We start from the raw sequence: 18,242 nt of genomic DNA, 5'->3' as shown, positions 1-18,242 counted from the left end.
TCTTTGCCTCAAAATTATCTAATAATACTAGGTGTCACATCTGATAGCACCATAGAAACAAATGTTCGTTTAAAAATAATTTTAAATGCATTGTCTTTGTCTATCATTTGCCTGCCATTTACTGAAAAGGGAAAGTAAGTTTTTTACAGTATCTGTGTGAGTTCTCATTTTGAACTCATCAGTTGTGTTGCTCCTCCACCTCCCATCCCTTTGATAAACAAGATCATCTTTTAGTCTCCTAGCACTCAGAAGTCCTTTCCCTAAGTATTTTCATCCATTTTTAGAAATCTGGTTTGTCTGGCTGGACTTTCAAGCCTTCCCAGCCCAGGGAAGAAAAGCTAATTGGGGTCTAATTAAAATATTGTGGAGTGCCTAGCAGAGGACTCCCTCCTCCCCAATGCCTGCATAGGAAGAGACCTTGCACCCCTGCTTTCCTGCCATGGCAAGTCTTTCTATTTCCCAGGCACCAGGCTCAAAGCCTCACAGCACAAAGCGCGGCGTGAATAAACTCTCTTAGCTCAACTTTGGTCAAAACATTTCTGAAGAGTCATTCTGTCATGGCAGATTTGATGCAGCCCAGGCATTACCTCCCCTGCTTCAGCTGAGCCCCCAGAGTCGTTGAGCCTGATTGCTGTGCCACTATGGGGACAGACAGACAGACAGCTCTGCTCCAAACCTGGGCCACCCTCGAGCCTCCCAGGGCTGCCACAGCACTGGGACAGCCTACACGTGTGCAGTGCCATGGGGCAGCCACCTGAAACAGGGCCAATTCCAGAATGGTCCAAATCTGAATGTGCATTTGGGGCAAGGACTTCTCCATGCTTCACAAAAAGGATATTATAATAGATTTAGTAATACTCCTCATCTTCTGTGTATTTTAATGCAGTGTATTTCTTTAGTTTTCAATGCATTTCTCCAGCATTGCAAGGCAGCTCAGGGAGAACTTCTGCCTGGTGTGTTTCCAAAGTAGCCATCCTTGTTTTAGAACATACCAGCTGTTTTCTGAGGAATAAAATTTTCCTTATGCACTATATTGCAATTTTGAGCACTAAATTAAATTTGCAACTGAACAAATTTTACTTGCAAATCAAGTACAGTCACTTTCTTAGTTTTCCTCTAGTTCCTCACAGGCTGCTCTTGGTTTTACTAAGCAATTTTGTATCACAAATTCCTGTGGGCTCACCAATTTTTCCAGCTCTTCCCAAGTATGAAGACAGCTATTTCAGTAACAAAACTCATTTGTGCTTGCTATGATTAACATATTAACATGTGATTACTTTTCTCCATTTTTACAAAGCTGTGACTAACATGCAGTAATTTTTAATGGTAATGCTTTGAGAAAAGGATATTTGAAATTCTGAGTTAATAGATCAGTTAATAGATCCCAATAACTCCCGGGCTTGTCTTAGCACTTCCATTAACCTAATGTAATATTAACCCTGCCGATATTACAATGCTTTATTTTGCAGTGCAGATGGCTAACGAGGGATGACTACACACTTTGGTTTTCCTCTCTTTTTCTTCTCCCTCCCGCCGAAATAGGGTCCCATCCTATGTCAGGACGGGCTGGTATTTCATAATACCTTAGTCTATGCATCTACGGAAGGCAAAAGGAAAAGCGAACACTGCGGTTCCCTCCGTAACCGACCACCAGATGGACCAAGAGACAAACCTCTCACTACGAAATCCTGCCCTCTCCTGGGAGGCAGATTCCAGACGTGAGCCCCAGGACACAACTGAGCGTTTACATTTCAGGGCTCCCCTTTCCAAGGCTGTCCCGCGCTCGCCCCGCCGGCGGCTCCTCAGCAGAACGGGGACGTGGAGCTCCTGGAACGGGTCCAGCGAAGGGCTACAAAGATGGTGAAGGGACAAGAGCATCCCTCTTAGGAGAAAAGGCTGAGGGAGCTGGACCTATTTAGCCTCAAGAAGATACTTGAGAGGGGACCTCATTAATGTGTTTAAATATCTGAGACGGGGGTGCCAAGAGGATGAATCCAGGCTCCTCTCAGTGGTTCCAAGCAATAGGAAAAGAGGCAATGGACAGAAACTGACGCACAGAAGTTTCTCCTGAATATAAGCAAGAACTTCTTTCCTGTGCAGGTGACCGAGCACTGGAACACATTGTCCAGAGAGGGTGTGGAGTCTCCCTCACTGGAGATATTCAAGAACCGTCTGGACACAATCCGCTGTCATGTGCTCTAAGACGACCCTGCTTAATGAGGGAGGTTGGGCGAGACGACCCACTGCAGCCTTTCCAACCTGTCCCATTTTGCGATTCTGTGTCTCCTCTCCACAGCCACCGGGTCATCCGAAGCCCTGCAGTAAAACTCCGCTGCCCTCCCCTCCCCTTCCTCCCTGCAGCTCCCCGCGCTGCGGCCGCGGCCCGCCAGCCCCGCCGGGGCAGCTCAGGGCGGAGCGGGGCGGGCGCTGGCAGCGAGGGGCCGGCCCGGCGCGGAGGCGCGCGGCCCCGGCAGGCGGCGCTGTGTGGCCGCCGCCATCGCCGCTCCCGCTGCTCCCGCAGCTCCGCGGCCGAGAGGGGCCGAGAGGGGCCGCGGCTTCCCGGGCGCGGGGAAGGGCCCTGGGCTGGGCCAAGGCAGCGGCGGGCGGCGGCGCGGGGTCACGGCGGCGCCATGGGGAAGCGGGATAACCGTGTGGTGAGTAACGCGGCAGCTCGGCCGGGCTCCGCCGCAGCCACGGTACCTCCGGGCGGGCCCCGGCGTGGAGGCCGTGGGGAGCCGGGCGCTGCCTCGGCCCGGGCGGGCCCGTCCGGCCGCCGCCGCGCTCCGACCGTCGGGAGGGGCAGAAGGGGCGGCCGCGGGGGACAGGAGCGGCCCGGTGCCGGCGGGGTAGCCCGGAGGCTGCTGGGGGCCGGCTGGGTACGCGGCGCCGGGACCGGGGACCGGCCGCGCTTGGGGCGACAAAGGCGGGCCGTGCCCTGCGCCTCGCCCCGCCCGGCCCGGGACGCCCCGGGACCTGCCGGAGCCCCTTGTGGGTGAGTTGTCCCTCCCTCGGCACGTGCTCGAGGCTCCCTGGCAGAAGCTCTGATTGCCTTGTCAAATCCTGCAGCATCGTGACTGACGCCTGCTTTGTGATCTGTCGAGGGAAGGTGATTAAGATGCTGGCCTGGTCCGTACAAAAATAAAATGTTCCCAATGGGAGTTGCAGCAGTCACTGAAGTAGCTCTGATCCTAGCTAAGTCGCATTTCCTTAAACTTGGCGTTGAGCTGTACCTGAGAGATCTGAAACTGAGCTTTACGCAGCCCTCTGCTGCCTCGGGAGCCAGCGCTCAGCAGGCAAAAAATGCACTTCTACACGCCTGACTGCAGAGCATCAGTTCATACATAACCGAAACATATTCATCCTTCTATTTTTCTTTAAATGTTTTTGTATCAGTTAGCCTTTCACCTCTTCGTAACCACTTACATGTTGTAAGTTTGCGGCTGAATTTTAAGACTAAACACAAATCATTATACTTTAAATTTTTTCCCTTTCTCTATTTCTTGTATGTGCTATGAGTTCGTACTCAGATCCATTCACATCATTGCAAACCTTGGTGGAATAGTATAGTAATAGACGTGAAGGACTCAGATATTGCATAGATACATGGCAAAGTCCCTTTTATGGCTTTGTTGACCTATCAGAAAAATGGAGTCTACTAAGAAAGAGCTGACAGTGTATTTGGCTTCAAGAGTGGATCTATGGTTGAAGTGTCCTGTAAGGTTGTCAGGTGTGTATTTATTTACTCTTAATTTTCCTTTAATGGGACAGCTGGGATATACCAATGCCAGCAAATCTTTATGTTCCTATATAAGGTTTGTTATGCCACCATGGCGTAATATATATAACAGACAAGTTATAATATAGGACCCTTTGCTCCTCATGTATGATCATAAAGATTTCTACTGTTATTCTCTGCCATGTCCCTTCTTAAATACACCATCATTTTTGACTTTCTGGAGATGGAAAATAAACATGATTTTTGCACATCTGCAGGGTACTTGCAAGGCAGCAATAGCACTGCTTGCCCAGAGAACCCTGCCTGACAGAAGGTGACTTACATTTCCCATGAGCAAGGAAGCTATGCAGCAAACACCTTGGTTAATACCTGCTTGAACAAACTACCAAAAGATGAAAATGGATGTACAGACAATCACTTTCTTTATTGAGGGTGCATTTCCATACTCCTTCTGACTACTGACATGCAGTTTGGCAAAGTAGTGTAAATGCTTTTCAGAAATGTTTATTGGTGAAGTAATTCTTCATAAACAAACCTGGTTCAAACTATAAGAACATGTCTTAAGACATAAATTTCCTAATCCTGGAATATAGAGCAGTACACAGTCATTAAGTGCTGTGGTAAAGTTAAAGCCAATGAAAGGAGGATGCTTCCTAGCCAGTAATCCAGGGGCAGTTTGAACAAGTAGAAAATCAGCATTTGACAGCTATAGCCTCTTCTGCAGGTAAAGAGTTTTGTTGGGAAGTGGTGAGATATTCATGACTTGTTAGCTCAGGTAGGAAAGTAGCTTATTTTTATTAAGGAGCAGCAAGAGACCTCATTCTTTTGAAAATAATTGCATAAGAAGAGCTCTCAGATACAAATTTTTGAATGGTAACCAAAAGTCAGTGTGCTCACTGGAGTAAACCAAGTTTCAAGTGGATTTAATGCATTTAAACTTTCATTTTCTTTAGTGAAAACAGTGTTGAGATAGTGCTGTCCTGCATTCCTAAAGGAGCTCCTTTTCCACTCAAAGCTGAACTCAATTATTCATTTTTAGATTTGTCGTGTGAATGCTTTTCTAAGTGTTGTAACTACTTGAGTGCATACTTCCATCTGCTGCTTGTTTCAATTGGCACACCTCCTTGTTGATTTGCCATGTGAGTTAGCCTTTTTGTGTGAATTAAAGCATCAAAGCAAAGCCCCAAGAAATGGCAGTAAATGTCCCCTTAGAGTTGCACAGTCAAGTTGAGTCTCAAAATGTTCTACTTGAAATTTGGAGTCCTTGGATTGCTTCAGAGTGGTCCAGCTGGTGGATCTGAGCTAAACCTGTGTGGGCAGTGCTTCCTTGCAGCCAGATGCCTCATCCCAGGCAGAGCCTGGAGTGCCTCTTCCAGGACCGAACGTGTCCCCAGGAGCTGAAGGCCTGCAGCCTGCTTGCAGTCCAGCCCAGAAACTCAGCATTGCTGTGGTCACTGCTGCTGCAGTGGGAGCAGCAGGAGGGGAGGCAGCAGCTGCTGCTTCTGACAGCTTTCACAAATGCTCACTTGGGGTGCATGGTAGTTTCTGAATGCCTGATAAAAAGCAGTGTTGGACATGTGAGAGCTACACAGATGGCCAAATCTTTGCTTTGGATCTACAAAATGTACTCTTTAAAAATTGTCTCAGATTGGGCAACCAAAGCAAGTCTTTTTTTTGGCTATTTGATCTTTTTCCTTGTCTCCAAACTGAACAGTAAGAACAGTGTGTGTTATGTTCTGCAGAAGTAAAGTGTTGGGATGACATAGTGGTAAAAATAAATGAGATAAGGGGGTACATGTGCCTCCTTTTCACATGAAAACAATATTGCTAACATAAAAAAAAATTGAAGTTTTTCCATTAACTGGTGAGGTGGACTATGAATTCTAAATTTTAATTTAATCTTTTGTAACACAGAGAGGATTCATAGGTTTGAAAGATGGAATACCTCATAACATTGGGATTATGTATGTTTGGGTTTTTTGACTTCTTTCCTCCTTTAAATAACCATACCTCACAGAATTTTGATACATGTATAATTGTATCAAAGTACCACTGCTTGCTTGTTTTGGTGAAAGAAATTTCATGCAGAATTTAGTGTCTCCTGTCAGCAATTTTGAACAGAACTTTAAAGGCATAAGATCAGTTGTCTCAGAGAGGGAGAGCTGAAATTTAATTACATTTTCTATATCCCTTAGGAAGAGTATTTCAGAAAACATGGTACTATTCTTGTTTACAAAAGCATTGCTTAAGGAAGGGAATTGTTGGAAGGAACGTGGTCCTTTTGGGGATCAGTTCTTTCTGCCACAGTATGACTCCAACTGAAAGCACTTGCCTAAGTCTTTCTGCCAGACTGAATAAACTTAGTTTAGCTAAATCTTTTATATTCTTAGAAACAAGTCAGAATTCTTTTTCAAGGAGTGATAGAAAGTTCATGTGAAGAACAAGGTATATTGATATCCTAGTGTTACTGATGAATTTGGTATTTCTTTTTGTTGTTTCATATTCAAGGCTTATATGAATCCCATAGCTATGGCCAGGGCACGAGGTCCTGCCCCAAATTCAGGACCAACAATACAAGACTACTTGAACAGGCCAAGACCAACATGGTAAGTGGCACTGACTGTCTACCTTTTGACCTCTTCAGTAAAAGATTTTTTGCCTTCTTACTGAAATGTCACTGGTGCCTACCTCTTTCCCAGAATATTCAGTAATAGATTGTAAAAGATTTCATGTGCTGGCCAAGCTGTTCTTTTCTAAACATGTATTCAACCTCCTCTTTTAAAAACAATAGAATATCATTTTGAAATGTATATTTCTCATTTGTCTGTATTTTTTGCAACAGTTTCTCAGAAGAGGAAAATATCATTTTACCTCTTGCTCAAATTGTAATACCTAAACCTTGTAGATATATTTAATTTGTAAGCAAATTAATCTCTAAAAGAACCATTTTGCTGGTATATTCTTAGAATCCAGTTTACCCTACCCAACAAAACCATCACTTTGAGATATTATCAACTTACTTTATGCTCAATCCCTTTGCCTGCCCTCATGAGACATTAGAGAACAATTTACCTAATTGCAAAGTTAGCTTTAGATCTTTTGGAGGGATTTAACAACCGTACTTAAGTTATTAGGGTTAGGTTACCATATGTGTAACATCTAAGATGCTTTCACTCTTCTCTTGGAAGTTCAACCAAGGCTAAACTTCAAAAAGAAAAAAAGCTACAGAAAAGTTAGACATTTTAAAAGGTATTTTTAATTGTTAAATTAAAAATTTAATTTTAAATTCAAAATTGTGATCTATCATCTTTTTCATACAGGGAAGAAGTGAAAGAGCAACTAGAAAAGAAAAAGAAAGGATCCAGGGCTTTGGCTGAGTTTGAAGAAAAGATGAATGAGGTTGGTAATATTATTAGCTATTAATACATGATTCTTTTTATCTAACATGCTACTTCTGTTATTATTTACAATATCAAGTAGCCACAATATTTCACTTCTCTTGAGCTTCTAATGAGTAACTATTTTGTTTCATTTATGTTGGAAATTGAGTTTACAACTTAACCAGTGAAGAGCTACATTCAGTTCAGAGAAAAAACTATATAAAACATTTTTTAGATTGGTGGTGAATAAAACCTGACCTTGTCCCAAATGTAAATATATTTATACAAATGCATGCGCTTATATCAATAAATTAAACAGTGCATTTTCAGGTATGATAAACCAAAGTCTGTTGTGCTAATATTCACTTGTTTAAGGTCACAGAATCCAAGTACAGTGAAAAAAAGCACATTACTGGAAACAGATGTCTTTGGCAAGGAATATACATGTAATATTATTATGGGAGAAGGCACAAAGAATGGCTTTCAGTCAGATAGGACTATGAAGCACTTGTTTTTCTCTCATCCTAAGCTGATTACAACATGTGCTGGTTTCCTGATATAAATGCAGCTGTTCTGATGTTTGTGTTATTTGCTTACTGGAGATCACAGTATAGAAAGTTTCACATGTAACTCCTGTTGTATACAAGGGAGAAATTAGTATACAATGAATTTATTTTGTTTCTGTTCCTTCTTGGGTCCTGGTATCTTGAGATAAGCTTCAGTAATCTTCTTCATCATGGTGTGTAAGTTTCTGGCTGAAGTAGATTACACTCCTCCTCTGTTGCTGGAAGGGCATAGTACCCGTAGTACTCTTGCTGTATCTTTTTGCCTGAGAAGTTGTACCAGGATGTGGAGGGCCATGGGGTGCTGTTCTGGGAGGATCAGTTGTTTCTAGCTTTTCCTTTCCTGATTTTATCTTTGCTTAATGTGAAATGAGTGAAACTGGCATGCAGAGAAGCTACCAGACTTTGAGTATGGGATGCACAGAATCGTGAAATGGCCATGAGTTATTCCTGAAGCTCGTAAGAACAAATCTCTGAATGCCTGAAAAGATCACAAGTCTCTGAATGAGGTGCTGTCTCCCCTGTTTGGGGGGGTTGTCTGACAGCTGTCAGACATTTCTGTTTAGAAATGTCTGTTTAGCACAGTCTTTAAAATAATGAAGCACAGGCTGTTGTGAGAGCCCCCTCAGAGAGCTCTGGGTACCTGGTATATCAAAGTACACAACCCACAGATGCTGCCTTGGTCCATAGAAGCACATTACACCACATTACACACAGCACTGCTCCCTGCCTCATCTGCCAGTCCCTCAGCAGCTCTGTTCAGCTAATTCACAGTGTGCTGATGTGGGGATCTATGTATCATCCTGCATTGCACAAGTTACTTGACTCCTGATATTTCTGTCCCTTCAGCACAACGTGTGGATCATCGTTGTTTTGCCAATACAGTACCAATACAGCTGCATTGTGAGGATCAGAGTAATAAAGAAGGGAGCACATGATGTGTCTGACAGTGAGATTGAACCTAGCAGCCTTTGAATTTCATGGGGGCAATTGGATATTTCAGAGCTCTTTAAGAGGGGACATTTTAGGTAAACCTAAAGACCAGGTGGGGAACTGAAAAGGAGGAATGAAAGGAGATTTTTCTTCATTCATTTGGTGTGCTTGGCCTAACAAATAAGAGTGTTTCTATGAAGATGTGTATAGTAATTTGATAAAATTATTGCTGACACCAACAAGGCCCAGAATACACACTAGAGACACCCATATGTTAAAGAAGGGCCAGGAGAAGTTGTCATGAAGTTTTGTTTCAGGTGATTTTTAGAACTAATACAAAATCACAGTTTTTCTGCTAGGGTACCCTGGTTTTCTAAAGTGCTCTTACAAGAAGACTGTGATACAAAACCAAAAATTCCATAATTGATGACCTTCAAGATAAATGGCAATCTCCTAAAGCCAAATAACTTGAACATTGTGTTAACATTAACACTGTATTTTGCTAAATAATAATCTTCTGTAAAATCAAGTGTATTACAGCTTTAGTTTACATTATATATTGGGTGGGTTTTTTTGGTTTTTTTTTTTTTGTTAAAAAACGGGTTTTGTTAAAATTATAATGTCAGGTAGAGGAGAGCTTAAAAAATACTGCTCAGGAATGACCCTCCCGTTACTGTTTCTGTTTGGTTTTGTTTTCAGAATTGGAGGAAAGAACTGGAAAAACACAGGGAGAAATTACTCGGTGGAAATGAGAGCTCCTCCAAAAAAAAGGAGGTAAGTTGTTTTCAGTTGTATACATTCTGTGTTCGGGACTGGATTTATCACCAATGCTGCCAATTGAAATTCACAGAATTTCATGAATGCATTTTAAAAGCCAGCATCAAAGTTCATAAACCTAAATACATGCAAAAATAAAATTATGCTGAAGTAACATTTGTTTTGTTCTATTTTTAAGAAAAAGAAAAAGGAAAAGAAGAAGTCTAATAGGGTGAGCAAAATTTTCAGTTTTCTGAGCTTTTTTGCTTTGGGGTTGTTCCTGTATGTCATTTAAGTTTTCCTGGAAAGAGAAAGTATAGCTGTAATTTTTATTTTAGACGATAAATTAACTTTTATTAAAAAGGGTTTGCATATATTTGGTACAAGGAAAATTAAAGGGAGAAAAAGGGAATTAAATAGATATTATTAAAAGAAAAACATTAGAAATTGCTTAGAAGTTGATTTAAGAAAAATCTATGTAAGACCAGCTTCCCAGAAGTAAAATTGTATTGGTTATGCTTTGAAAATGAAGACATTTTAAAGGGAGTGTTTGAATACGCTTTTGAGTATTTGCCAGACAAAATGCTGCATCTCACAAGCTTCACTTTTTGTTGTATTTGGTCAAGTTGTCTTCATCTTCCTCTTCTTCATCAAGCTCTGATTCTTCCAGCAGTTCATCTGATTCAGAAGATGAGGTAAGAGCTAACCTACTGGAATCTATCCTGTGTTGTTCATGAGGTTTATTTAACATAGATTTTGATAATATGCTTTAGAATATTTTGAAGGGCTGGTTTGGATAAAACCATTTAGTTTTTATGAATTTGGTATATACAATAAAGTAATGAATTTTAGACATATGTATCTCATTAATAGTTTCTGTATGAACACTACAGCTTTTTGCATCCTGGCTTGTAAACTGGATCCATTGTAGCACTGAATTGCTTTTCTAATAGAATCCCCTATCTAATCAATAAAATGCAAAAATACCATTTTTACTTTCTAGCAAAAATCTTTGTTACAGATAATCAGATTCTGCAGCATACATCTCAATAATGAACAGAATCTAGAAAACCTGGATTTTTCACTAGTTTACATTTATTCAATGCAGAAGAGTTATGAAGGTCCTCCACTATAAGAATCAATTGTAGTTTATTCCTCAGGAGAACATTGTAACATGTAGGAATTTGATGTTTCCTTTTCTTTACATTTAATGTAAACCTTTAATTCTAGTGAGAATAAGTTCAAGTTTGTGTTTTACCTTCGTTTTTTACAATATTTATGGATAGGATAAAAAGCAAGGGAAGAAAAGAAGGAAGAAGAAGTATCGCTCCTCACGGAAATCTTCAGCAAGCACAACTTCAGAATCTGAGTCAGACAGCAAGGTAAATATGCAGATGTGCTGCCCTTGGAAAGTTTTCTTGGTTGGTGTTATAAAACCATAAAGATTTCTGACTTTAGCATATTGATATGGATTTTCATCTTCCACGTTTAGAGCCATGTGTTCTCAGAGGGCTTGAGCTGCCCTTGGATCTCCCACATGCAGTGTGGAATCTGCCTCCACTGGCCACATGCCTAGTGGAAGTAATTGGATCTTTAGAAAATGAACGGGCTTTATTCCAGCAATTTGTAGCCATTTTTCTGAATCCAGACATAAGCAGCTTTTTTGCTGCTCAAATAATTAGTTTTTATAATTAATTAATACTTAAAATGTCTTCTGAATATGCAATGTAATTGAATACCATATCTGAAAATGCAGGTATTGCTGGATAGCAGTAGCCAGAACATTGCCTTTCTAAATATCTAAGTACTTTCCTGTTGGACAGCTGAGCCTTTCCCAAATGCATATTGAATTGAAGTTTTCTTTTTCCTTTTCTGAAGTATAGCAATGTAGATACATGGGCTTACTGAATGAACAAAAAGGTGAAAATATACAAGGCATTTTGTTTTGTTATGTTAGCATTTTTCTGTATTACAGTGCATAGTTACTGCACTTCTTGCTTAAATATTAATAACAGTGAGTTTTTAAGATTCTTTGTGTAGACTTTATTGCAGGCTTTCACTGGAATACTTAATTTGGTGGGATATAAATTGTAACAAATGACTGTTTGCAGACACCTGAATGAATTTGTGCTAATGGGAGGTTAAAAACTTCTGCTATGTAAAGAGACCCAGAGATATCCTTACTGCAAAAAACTCTGGGAAAACACCTGCTTAACCTGGTCTGATCAACAGAGATGGACCTGGAAAATGAAAAAAGATTCCCAACTGTTACATGTTATACATGGGTACAGCAGTGACAGCTGGTTCCCAGAGGCTTCTCTAAGTGTCCAGCAAGGATGCTGTTACCTCATTCCATATAGACCTTCTCATGCTGCTGGATCAGGAAATTAGCAGCTGCATCAAAATTACAGCTTTTTCTATTATTCTTCAGTCAACTGCAAGGTAGAAAGAATCTTGAATTACCTTCAACAGACATAAAAAGACTATTGGTCAGACTGTTTGGAGATTTCTTCCTTTTTCATGAAATGATTTTGTTGTGATTTGTTTTCCTTTCTATTTAGGATAGCACAAAAAAGAAGAGGTCAAAGGAAGACTGTGAAAAAGAGAAGGTATTTTTATTCTTCAAATCCTTCAATCAGAACTGCATATTGCATACATAATAGATATTTCTTTTTTTAATATTGAATGCCTCACTTTACATCTGTGGAAATTTTCTGTCCAAACCCACACAGTCAGAAGGTATTCAGTTCACCCAATTTGAAGTAGAGGTTTAGTTGGATTCAGTTCCTGGTTTAGTAATTATTGTATGAAAACCACTGGATCTGTTCTTGTTACAAAGGTAAATTAGAACTGTATCTAATCTGCTATAGCAAATCAGCTGCATCCTTAGTGTTTTGGGGCTTATCTTTAGCTGTCACATTGAGCTAAAAATGTGTGTGATTATATTTTCAGTGGCACACCTGGTAGGTTATTGACTTGCTATTGTAAATTAAGAAATATAAGCAGAGAATCTCTTTATCTAAATGTAGTAATAATTATAGATAGTATACTCATGACAGCTTCAAAGAATTGGGGAGAAAAATATATTAACTTAAGAAAAATTACCTTATTCTGTCATTTTTCTAAGTATGAAAATCCTCTCTCCTACCCACCACCACACCATTTTGTACACTCATCCATTATCTTTAGTATAAACAATCTAATTTACTTTGGTTTTAGTTATTTTTACACTGTGGATAAACCAAAAATACTTTCAGAGTCCACCCTAGTCTTTCTCTCCAGTTACCTTTCTTTCTTACCCTGTTGGCCTCTCCTGCTCTGGTCAATAGTATTGATGTTGATGTACAAACTCTCCATTGCCTAAGGCAAATGTACTGATTTCCCCCCTTGCTCCTGCTTCTATTTTACAGTGTTCATTTCCCATCTCATCCTTTTGAATGGCTTCTGTTTGAAGACCAAGTATCTGCCATGATCCCTTACTGTAGCCCTACTTTCACACATCCTCTGAAAGGAAAGGGCACTTGGGGACTAGAGGTCTTTCTTTCCCTACCTGCAGATGCCCCATGTGTCAGATGGGCTGCATCCTGTACTTGGTCATGAGATTTTTTCAGAAGTTTCTGGTCTTAGAAACTGAGTGAGAGAAAGTACCTTCAGTCTTAGGAATATATTGCCTTGTCCAGAGCAAAGGAAGGGCAGGGAGCAGATAAGTAGCTCATCAGAACAATCTCACATAGCATCAGGATTTTGAAAAACTTATCTTTTAAATGCACTGGAGTGAAATATGATGTGTTGAAAGTACAGCTGGCAGGCACAGCTTGTTCTGGTTCAACACAAATACAGAGGTAAATTTTTCTTTCATGAACAAAGCGAGAGTCTGAAGCTAAAGTGTTTGTATGTATATATTGAGACATCTTCAGTTACTAGTTACTTAAAAGTGGCGAAATGTTTTATTTTCCAATGCTTACTCCTCCATGTGTTATTATTTAAAATAAGAGATTGTTATTATTCCTCTTGCTTTTAGACAGTTGCTGTATCTAGGTTACAAGGAAAAGGAATATCCAGAAAATTATTATTTTCACTAAAAGTTGATTTTAACAGTTTGGTATGGTAATTTGATGATGGTGATGGAATTAGTTTAATGTCAATAATATTTTAAAATATTTCACAACTTAGAGGTGATATTTCGATCTTATATTTTAAGCATAAGTTTTATAAAATGTGAAAAGTCTGACTTGACTCACAAATGTATTATTTTGTGTAGGACGGTAAAAATCACCACAGGAAAAGGAAGAAAGCAGATCGTGGTGATGCACCTTTATCGTCAGAATCTGTATCTGAATCGGACCAGACAGAGGAGGTCAGTGTGAATCCTCAGTTTCAGATGTTACAGTGCTTGTAGCCTAGTGATTCATGAGCAAATCAATGAACTAGTTTAGATTTAATACATTGTTGAAACTGTTCTGCACTGTACAAGTGAATTGAAGAGTGCAATGCACTCAAAGTTGTTTGTATTTTTCCTTTTAAAATAACCTTCTAAGGATTGTTTTGTCTAGCTTCTATCACCTACAAGTAATTTTGAATTAATTTTCTTGAGAATCAACTTTTTATGGGTACTGCATTTGGTTTAATTTTCTTTAGGTGCAAGCGAAAAAGAAGAAAAGCAATGAGGAAAAAGAGAAAACAGCAAGTATCCCTCTTACTCATTCTGTAGTTTTAGGATATAAATACTCTGTACTTGGTCAATTTCCAGTTTCACATTTTTCACAAATACAAATGTTTCATAGCAATAGTCTTTTGTTACATCTAAATTAAAAGTTTCTCTATTTACTTGCCGAAGTCACTTTCTCTGTTGTTGAATTAAAGAAGAATTTGCCACTCTTTTACCTATATGTGATTTTGGATTTATACAACTTTACCACTGTAGAACATATTTTATTCTGTATCAGCAGCTTAGAACTACTAATATCTGTGTGGTATCAAGTAGGGGAGCAGTTTGCCACACAGACAGACATCATGGCTGTTCCTTCATTAGCATTTTGTGTAATTCCTTGCTAAGCCTTCTCTGCCACCATGGAAAGGGCCTTAGGACAAACTTGCTGCAGCATCTATATCATTATAACTCTTCTCCCAACCAGAAAAAATGCTGCCAGCAACCGGCTACTTTTCTCAGTATTTTTTCTTTGTATCCATTGGTGAAAGCGAGAGGAAGGTTCAGCAGTGATTTATATGGAATCCAGATTTAGCACGTGTACCTGAGGTTCCTCAGTTAGGAGTATAGTGGGTTTGGGATCCTAAATGCCCACTTGAGATGTCTTTGTATCTGTCTCCCCTGTCAGCAGCAGTGTTCCTTATCAGGCATCTCAGTTGTCCACATGAGGTAGGGCAAAGGGAAGGTCTACATTAGTCACCTAAAAATACAGGCATAGGAGTATCAGTGATACTCAGTACACATTTTTCCATGGAACTTGCTTGTTTTTTCAGACTCATATGAACTGTTTGCCATAACATTTCTAGTGATTGCATTTGGTCTTTTCATAAAAGATTTTTATGTGTAAGGCATTATGTATAAAACAAAGCTTTAATACTGATTGTTTCATTTATGCAATGCCACACCTATTTGAGAATTTCAGTTGAAATTCTGCTTTCAAAAAGACAAGATTGCATCTTTGAGTTTCCATATTACAGTGATCAGTGTACTACCTTTAGGACTGAATCCAGTAGGGTTAATTTGAGTGTATGTATATTTACAGCTGAGATCATAATTGTTTTATTTTAAACAAGGTACAAGTGATAGTCTAGCCAAGTGCAGTTGAGCCATTTGATTTTACACAGTGAACTTAAGCACTTACTTTAAAATCTGTAAAGATCCCAGTTATTCCCAAATCTGTCACTACTGGTCAACACTTCCTTATTACTTTCTCAGTAATCTATAATGCTCTGAAAATAATTTAAAATATTAGGAAATGTAATAGTGACAGTGATCAGAGGTGTAAAATAGCCATACCATGGTGGAGATAAATTTAAATTGAAGACTGCTCATAATAGTGCAAACTGCCAGGTAAAGTATTTCTTTTTGTGATTTCTGAATAGGCTTCTGTAGAAATCTCTTTTGAAATGTCTTTCAAAAGATATCCTTTCTGGGTTCTCATTTTGCATTAGCAGAATGTAATAGATGGCAATTGTATTATACAATAACTTTGGTTTGTGGGTTGTTTTTTTTTTTTTTTTAGGATAAAACAAAAAAGAGAAAGAAGCACAAGAAACATGGTAAAAAGAAGAAAAAGAAGACTGCTGGTTCAAATTCCGATTCAGAATAATATTTTAAAACAACCGGAGACTATCAACAGAAGTGCAATGACTGAAGGAAACTTAAACTGTGAAATGACAGCAAACTTTACCAAACTGCATGAGTTTTCCTGTGTTTTAGAAATATTCCTAATCTCTCAGTAGCCGGCCAGATGCAGCTGTGCTGGGAAAGACCATTGTTATTGCCTGCTGCTTAATACACAAGGTACAACTTTGATAAGATTCCAGTAAGCAGTGTTAGATGTTTGAGACAATATGAGATGGTAGGCCACCTGAGGTGTAAAATATTGGAAAATAAGAGTTAAACTTTTTAGATAGTAAAAATAGTCTTTTAAAGCATTAGTCAAAGTCTTTATTTGTAAATCAGGACAAATTAAATCCCAAGTTCATCCTGCAGGTTAATATTATGCATAAATTACAAGCTGGTGTCTGCTAATGGAAAATTAATGATAACATTTAAAAGGCTGCCTTTGTAGAAATGTGTATCATCTGCCCCATTACCGTCTCCATGCTTATGAGAAAGGGAATGCTACCATCTTGGCTACCTGAATAGGGTGCCTTTGGCTACCTTGCAAATCTTTGCTACTTTTAATCCACGCATCTCTGCATTCCTGGGAAGCTAGAGCTATTGCCACCAGACTTTTCTGAATGAGCAGTTTTGAGCTTCCAAGCATGTGCTTCTGCATTAAGCAAGAGCAATGACATTTTGCAGATAACTGACAGTCAAAACCTGAAAATTTTATCTCTGCTTTTTCAAAATAGCGATAGACCTTTGCTAGTAAATACGCATATTTCATTTAATGTAATTTTGGTTTAATTGACAACTTCTTGCAAACACTGGTAGCTTTCTTTGCATTATCTTTAGAATTGTTTTGCATGATTTGTACCATTTTTAAATTAACAAAATGCAGATAATCATTTGTTGTAACCAGTTCTATTAATTACATTTCACATGCAGATTTTCATGTATGTATTTAGTTATAGTTAAGTTCATTGCTGTGTTTAAGTGCACACTTGCTGAAGTTATTTAGCATGTACAAAGCAAGGTTTTGATACCTTAACAGCTTCATATTGAAGCTGATTTACTCTGAGCAAGTTCAGTGGCAGATCTGTTATGTGATGTGTCTTGTTAGATAAAGAAACTACTGCCAGAATCTCATTAAAGATACTGTTTAAACAGTTTGTATTTATATTTTTGTACTTGAGGGCTACAGAATGTTGACCTAACTCATAAAGCTGTTTTACTTTAGTTTAGTTGCTTTAGATAACTGAAAAAAAGCTTTTTTAAATTAAATGTGCCCACAAGAAAACATGAGCAACCATTTGATTTTAGTTTACGTGAAATTCTCACTACATCCTCCATTGAAATACTGATTGCTGGGCCTTCTGTTAGCCTTTAACAAATGCCCATCCATCCCAGGTAGTCAGATATAGATTGTAATTTTTATCTACCCCTTTTTTCCATTGCACAGGTGCTAACTTAGAACTTACCTCTATTGCATACGATGTTTCAAATGTTGTGTTGCCAAGAATTTCAGGACTTTCAAGACATTGATTATTAGTCTGCAAACCCTAACTAAAATCTGAGGAAGAAAGGTGATTTCATATTGCCATTGTACAGAGAAATTGTCTTCAAGTTCTTGGGAAAATACAACCATTGAGTTGCAGCAATGTGCATCTAAACAATAGTAATATTTTCATCAACTATTTTATACTCTTGGGCTTGATGTTACCAATTCTAAACACTCTTGTCAGTAAGGTTAAAATAAAGGTGATATGCAGTGAACAGAGGGGTTTGATTTGGGGTTTGTCTTTCGTTTTGTTGGGGTTGTTTTAAGTTGTGGTGTTGCAGTTTTGGTAAAAGAACCTGTAATGAACCATAGCATAAATGCTCTGTCCTGTGTAATGCCTTTTTTGACTTTTACACAACCACCTGCCACAAAAAGAAATAAATATGGAAATGAGACCCAGTCTTCCAAATACCTAAGCTGGTATGTAATTGTGTGTAATTTAATTGTGTGACTGTAACTATCTGTTCTTCCCATCTGTAGGCTTGGAGTGCTGCTGTCATACTCGGGAAGGAGGTGTAGCCACTTAAGGGGCTTATGGGCTTTGTCAGTTCCCAACAAAGCTGCTTTAGTACTGAAAGGGAACTGCTTCAGTTTGCAATACATTAATAAATACGTTGAGTCGGCTCTTGCGTGCCCTTTTTCCTGAAGGAAAGGTGGAGGCTGTTCTCAGCCTTTCAGCTTTTCCCATGTGCCCACGCCGAGGTCGTGAGACAGTGATGGGGGTTTGGGGTGGCACCTACACCCACGTTCCAAGTTTCAGCAGAGGGACAAAGTAGAAAACGAGCAATGTCGCAGTTAGAGTGGTTTAATGTATTTTCGCCTTCTGACAGCAGATGAACAAGCACTATTGTATGTTATAACTTTTAGCTGGTTTTCCCCACAAATATTTTTAGAAATTTGAAATGCATTTCTTTTATTTTTTACGACTGCAGTTTTTTTGAATGCGTGTTAGCACTCGATCTCTGCTGCGCCCGTGTGTGTGTTTATGCCCGACCTG

The 18,242-nt window shown here is 39.4% G+C and overlaps 1 protein-coding gene across 2 annotated transcripts; it reads left to right on the top strand.

Moving 5' to 3' along the window:
* Positions 1-2,564: 2,564 nt before the first annotated feature.
* FAM133B (family with sequence similarity 133 member B) lies at positions 2,565-17,640 on the top strand. 2 transcript variants are annotated; one of them, XM_063151342.1, is made up of 11 exons: positions 2,565-2,654; positions 6,245-6,342; positions 7,057-7,135; positions 9,312-9,386; positions 9,568-9,600; positions 9,995-10,063; positions 10,655-10,750; positions 11,930-11,977; positions 13,630-13,725; positions 14,007-14,051; positions 15,599-17,640. In XM_063151342.1, the coding sequence occupies exons 1-11, from the start codon at positions 2,631-2,633 to the stop codon at positions 15,683-15,685; spliced, it is 750 nt and encodes a 249-aa protein (XP_063007412.1). In that variant the 5' UTR covers positions 2,565-2,630; the 3' UTR covers positions 15,686-17,640. The 2 variants fall into 2 exon arrangements, with proteins under 2 accessions (XP_063007412.1, XP_063007422.1); XM_063151352.1 differs by lacking the exon at positions 2,565-2,654 and adding an exon at positions 3,524-3,727.
* Positions 17,641-18,242: the final 602 nt, after the last annotated feature.

Source organism: Melospiza melodia, chromosome 1 (assembly GCF_035770615.1).
Source record: "Melospiza melodia melodia isolate bMelMel2 chromosome 1, bMelMel2.pri, whole genome shotgun sequence".
Lineage (NCBI taxonomy): Eukaryota > Metazoa > Chordata > Aves > Passeriformes > Passerellidae > Melospiza > Melospiza melodia.
Note: the sequence above shows the minus strand (reverse complement) of the source record. Positions and strands in the feature narration are given on the sequence as shown.

What these genes read in the sequence shown, in the direction of transcription:
- FAM133B (XM_063151342.1), top strand. Translation starts at nt 2,631, where the DNA reads ATGGGGAAGCGGGATAACCGTGTG. An exon ending in AATCGGACCAGACAGAGGAG is followed by an intron (nt 13,726 to 14,006) that starts GTCAGTGTGAAT and finishes AATTTTCTTTAG; the next exon opens with GTGCAAGCGAAAAAGAAGAA. An exon ending in ATGAGGAAAAAGAGAAAACA is followed by an intron (nt 14,052 to 15,598) that starts GCAAGTATCCCT and finishes TTTTTTTTTTAG; the next exon opens with GATAAAACAAAAAAGAGAAA.